At 54.9% G+C, this 5,394-nt stretch overlaps 1 protein-coding gene across 1 annotated transcript; it reads right to left on the bottom strand.

Annotated features, from left to right (window-relative positions):
- Positions 1-917: 917 nt before the first annotated feature.
- Positions 918-4,912, bottom strand: LOC119570767 (proline-rich protein 2-like). Its single transcript, XM_037918385.1, has 7 exons — positions 4,870-4,912; positions 4,710-4,768; positions 2,882-3,173; positions 2,475-2,637; positions 1,957-2,140; positions 1,544-1,617; positions 918-1,146 (listed from the first exon to the last, which is right to left on the bottom strand). The coding sequence occupies exons 1-7, from the start codon at positions 4,910-4,912 to the stop codon at positions 918-920; spliced, it is 1,044 nt and encodes a 347-aa protein (XP_037774313.1).
- Between the last annotated feature and the right edge of the window lie 482 nt (positions 4,913-5,394).

Below are 5,394 nucleotides of genomic sequence, written 5' to 3'. Positions count from 1 at the left end.
CCCCGGCCCCTTTTGGTTTTTAGGGAGGGAACTATGGTAGCCCTCTTCCAGTCTGGGGTAAAGGGAAGTTTCCCGGGGAACCTGTTGGGGAGTTGGGGAATGCAAGCTCACTCCCAAATTTCCCAGGGGGGAGATGATGGGGTAGGGAGTTTCCCGTCATCCCCCCGGGGCTGATTGCGACTAGCTTTGTGTGCATCTCTTATTTCCCCTCAGAAAAAAGGATAACGTATGAGTTATCGGGTTCGGCTCCCCTTTTCTCTGATGTAAAGAAAGGTCTTTTGGGTTTTAGGCGTTTTTTCTTGCCCCAGTTCGGCTGCAGACTGTCGCTGCTCGTTCTCGCGGAGAACTCTTCCCGCCAGTCTGTTGGCCTCCCCGGGGGTCGTGGTGGTGCTTTCCCCCCGGGCTGAGCGGCTGGGGGCCGCTTGCCCCTTTGCCATAGCTCTGGAGGGGGGTACGGTGATCAAAAGGGGACTCACCCCCTTCCAGCCATTTTTCCTGCCTCACTTGGGGAATTTCCCTTTGGCTCCCTCACCGCCTCCCTTAGGAGGGCTGGGTTGTGGGGGTTTTCTTTGCCTTCGGAAATTTTTTGGGCACATGTTTACCCTGGGGGTTAAACCTCCCAATTCGTCATTAAAAGTACCAGGCGCCCTTGTGACTCCTGGACCCAGGCCGAGTTTTGGGTATTTTCAGGAGGTCCCCTCAATGGCACTTACAATTTCTGGCTTTTTAGCATTTCCCCACATTTTGCCTGTGGGGTTCTTTGTTTCTCAGACAGGGGGAAAAGGGCGCTCTGGAACGCCTGCAGTTGGCCTTGTCTGTTTTCCATCTTGGATTGGGTTTTTTTTTGGTATTTCGGCTGGGCCACAAACCCATGGGGGTTTGGTTATATTTTGCCAAAATTTGGACATAGTGACGGTTCACCCCCGAACGCCAGCAATCCTCTCCCCCAAGGTCGCAGTGGCCAGGGTGGGGTTGGGGACCCCCCCTCTAACTTTGCATGGCTCCGGCTGTTGGGAGACCCCAAATCCCGGGGAATGTCCGGCACTTTTGGCATGTGAGGGCCCAAGCCGCATCCGGTCCCCTGCAGGGACCCAGGAGGGGGTTTGGTGTGAGGAAAAGTCTCCCCCTATGACCATCGGTCGTGTGCTGCGGAACCCACATACCGGGCTGATTTTAAAAGTACTACAGTGTGGCCTGCTTTTAAACTTTGTACAATTTCGGGGGCCCCCCGGCCAGTTGAATCTGGGAGGGCAAGAGATTCAACATCTTCTCCACAGTGCGGTGCATCGGCTATTGCGGAGGGGGAAATTGTTGCCTTAAACCAGGGTCACCCAGGCCCCCTTTTGCCATCGGAACGGGGCAGCGCGTAGACGTGTCCCCTGAGAAGGGGAACAGTTTCCCGTGATAAGTCTCCTGGAGCATGAGGGATTTTCAAGCCCCCTTGACGCACATTGCGGGAGGATGGCACTCCTTGAGGGAAGCCAAGATGTTCCACGGCAGAATACTTAGTTTGGTGTCATGATTTTACAAAATTGATATTTACATCAGAGACATCGTCACATTCGGGTTGACGGTCGGAGTCGGGACAACTCCATTGGGGGGAAAGATCCTCACTCCCTGAGGACTTTTTTCGGGGTCAGGCATCCCTGGATCCACTGGGGGGGGGGAGACCCTTTTGGGTAGCTTGATTTTTCTTTTTTTGGCTTTTTCTGGGGCCAGGCTTTTTTCTGTGCATTGGTGGCCTTGCCGGGGCAGGCCAGCTCTTCGATTGGGTTGTGGCACGGGAATCACCCTGGTTGGGCTCTGCCTGTGGGGGGGCATACCTGGTTTGGGGAGGGGAGGGGAGTTTTCGACCGGGGGGTGGGGGAGAGGATTGGGTGTTTTGGGGCCTTCCCCATCTTCCTTCCCTTTATGTTTTTCCGGGTCTGTTTAAAAGAGTCGCCTGGCAACACTGACTGCCTTTCGCCTCTTCCCCCGGGGTTCCTGGACGGGATACTCCCACTGCGTGACCCAGAAAGTGATCAGGATCGACATGTCCCCCCTCGAAGAACAGTCTTTGGGTCGGGGGGGCCCGTGTGGTGCTGTTTGGAAAACCTTTTTTCCCTGGGGTTCCTTAACTTGTTTTAAATTGGGGGAACTCCTGTTTGCGGAGATCTCCGGTTTGGCTGGGGGAAAGTTCCCTTCCCCTCTTGGGGAGGTGGAAGCCTTTTCGTTTTTGGGTTCCCCCCAGACGAGGTGCCTGGGGGGGCAGGAACAAATTTCTGGTCGTTCTTAGCAACCTTTTTGCCATTTGAGGGCCGCCTCTTCCTGACGAGCAAGCCAGGCTCCAGGCGTGATGCCTTTTGCACAATTAGGACATTTGGGTTGTGTCCTTTTTTTTTTTATGTGCCTTGTGCACACCTCAGTTTGTGTGCCTTCCCTACAACACCACTTTTTGGGTTTGGCTTACAGTTAGCCTGGGGGTTTCCCTTTACTTCTGGCATTTGAAACCCCGAAGGGGTTTCAGGAAACATAAGTGCGTAGGTTGTGGGTTTCCCCCAGTTACCGGGATCAAGGGTGGAGGGGGTCCCTTTTCATGGTCACCAGGACTTGCCGGGTTTGGATTTTTCCCCTTCGACAACGGGGGGCCTCCACGACCTGTGGGTGTGATGTTATCACCCCCACATGTAGAAAATGAAAGCCAAGTAGCCCCATCTTGACTTCTTCTCCTCGGGGTTCATTTGGCGAGGGGTACTTTCCTCCCACTTTTAACCCCTTTTGCTCCTCAGGAAACAAAGGTTGGCTTGATTTTTGGGCACAAAGATCATGCCCTGACCCGGGGGAAACCCCCCCCCCCCCGGTTTTCGACAGCCGGTTTTTACGCTGGTCTCCAATCCCTTACCTTTGGGTAGGCTTTGCCCCGAAGCCTTCGGGTTTAACGGGGCCCTTGGGAATTGCGGGAAACGCCTTGGGGGTCCAGACTCCCCACAGAGTCGGACCCCGGGGCCTGGGCCGTTTCGGTCCCCCCTTTCCCGGTTTTTGGGGTTTGCCTTTGAGGCACCAGTTTTTCCGGCTGGTTCAGCTGGTGCCTCCTGATTAGCCCAGGGGGGTTTCGTCTGGGGGGGGCTCAGGGGCCCTTTCCCTGGTTGGGGCGGGCCGGAGGGGCCAGCACGAGACCCCTCTTTTGGGACAATCTGGGGGGACAGAATTTTTGTACCTGATTTTTTTTGTCTTGTTGCCATTTTGGGAAAGAGGCATGACAGTGTCATCCTGTGCTCGGGGTTTTTTTTTGCCCCCCGGAGGCACGTAAGGTTTCGGGGTGGCGCCGGGGTTTGGGGCCCTTGCAGGGTGAAAAGTAAGGTCTGTCTGGGGGGGATTTTTTTTTTAGTTTTTCCATAATTTGGGGCAGGCTTCTTTTCCACTCACGCCCCCCCCCCCACCACGGGTCCAAAAAGGGGGAAGGAGGTAAAAACCAAATGTCAAAACCAGCAACAGGGGTGATGAGTGAATATCCCGCAGCCAATTACCCGTTTTAATTTGGTACACAGGGCCGGTGGGGTCCCAACGGCAGCAGGGACTGCTTGACCCTACCCTCCCGAGGGGGGGACCACCCCGATTGCCCTAAAGGGGCCGGATAAGGCCGCCGGTCTTGCCAGAATAGGGGCCCCAAAAGAGGCGTGTTCTGCCGCGGGGGTACTGTCCCAGGGCATCGCTAAAACCTCCGGGAAACCCCCGTCTCCCAGCTCAAAAGGGGTGCCACGCACGGCAAACACGTGGGTGGGTGTCAACCTCTGGGAGTATCCCAGGGGGGACCCCTTCCCACCTACAGGACACATTGCGGGGGAAACACTTTTGCCCCTCCCCCCGTGGGGAAAGGGGAGCTCTTTCACTTTTTCCGGGGCATTCCCTTTTTTTTCCGCTCCTCGGGGGGGACCTGTCCCCTTTTTCCAAAGGAATCCCTTTTTTCTCTAAAAAACCCCCAAAGGTTGTTTCACCTCTTTGAGAAAAAAAGGGGGGTCCTGCACCTTCCTGTCAGTTCCTTTTCCCCCTGAAAAAAAGCCGGCCACAGACTGTTTCACCACAGTGAGGGGGAGAAATTAAAATTTTTCCAGGAGGTTTTATGGCAGGGCGGTTTTTGAGGGGGAAACCCCCTTCTCTCTGAAAAATCCAAAGGGGGTTTTACCCAGTGAGAGAAAGGGGGGGTTTGTACCGTTCCCGTAAGCTCCTTTGTCCCCCTGGAAACAGCCAACCCCAGACTGTTTCCATCCCCAGGAGGGGGAGGAGTGACTTTTTCCAGGCAGTTTTTTGGCAGGGTGATTTTAAAGGGAAAACCCCCTTTTCTCTGAAAAAACCCCAAAATTTCACCCCAGTGGAGTAGAGGGGACCCTTTTAAACCCGTTCAAAAAGTTCCTTTATCCCCCTGAAATGTCAAACCCCAGAATATTTTATCAAGGAGGGAAAAGACTAACTTTTTTCCCGGTACTTCCCCATCACGGGGGGAAATTGATGGGTTTGCCTAAACAGCTGCATTAGACAGAACCTGGGTGAAGGCCTGACAAGGGGGCTCTACCGCCCATCGCCCATTTCCCCAAAAAAAAGAGTGGCAGTCACAGATGGTCTGCCAGACCCAACCCCAACAAAAGAATGGAACCTAGCCCCACCGTAAGGGGAGGCCTTCTAAGGCCCCCCCGAAACACCCTCCCCTCGGGAGGTAAAAAGGGTTTTCCCACGTCCCAGCACGCGCCGAAGATGGGGTTCAGTTCACCAGAAGGTGTGCACAGGAGTCCTCCTAAGCCGAAAATTTGCATAGGGGAAAAAGTAGGGGTAGTGGGCACGAAGCTACATGCAAGACATAGGAAACGTGGGATCAAACAATGGGGGGGGCGTCACCGTCCGGGAACCCCGGTAGAGCCCCAGGGGGCCCAGATTGCATGGGGCCGGGGCGGGTGCACTCTTTAAAATGCCCCGCAAAAACCAAAGAAACGAGGGATCATGGATATGTTTTTTCCCCTTGGGGTTTCTCGGTCCACCCGCTGCGCCCCGGGGTTTTTTCCCCCACCCTTGCCGGAACCGATCATCCCCCCTTTTCTGAATCGTCCCAAATTTAAGGGGCCCATTTACCGCAGGGAGAGAGGGGAGGAGCCTGCTCATCTTCCCCTTTTCTGATTGGGTGCTGCTGGGTGTTGTCTGACCCGGGGGTGGGTTGTAGGCAAACGCACAAGAAAATCAAAATACTCTTTTTTTAGGTGGACAGCTAGGGGTTCGGGTGAGAGGGCCCAGCCGAGGGGTGAGTGGTTTTTTTGCCCTTTCTTGCTTGAGATTTGGGGAAATTCCGGCTTCGCCCGGGGGCCTTTTAATTATGGCCCGGACCTGTGTCAGCTTTTTTTTGGTTTTCTTTATTTGTTGGGCGGGCAC

This window comes from Penaeus monodon, unplaced genomic scaffold (genome assembly GCF_015228065.2).
Source record: "Penaeus monodon isolate SGIC_2016 unplaced genomic scaffold, NSTDA_Pmon_1 PmonScaffold_3823, whole genome shotgun sequence".
Lineage (NCBI taxonomy): Eukaryota > Metazoa > Arthropoda > Malacostraca > Decapoda > Penaeidae > Penaeus > Penaeus monodon.
Note: the sequence above shows the minus strand (reverse complement) of the source record. Positions and strands in the feature narration are given on the sequence as shown.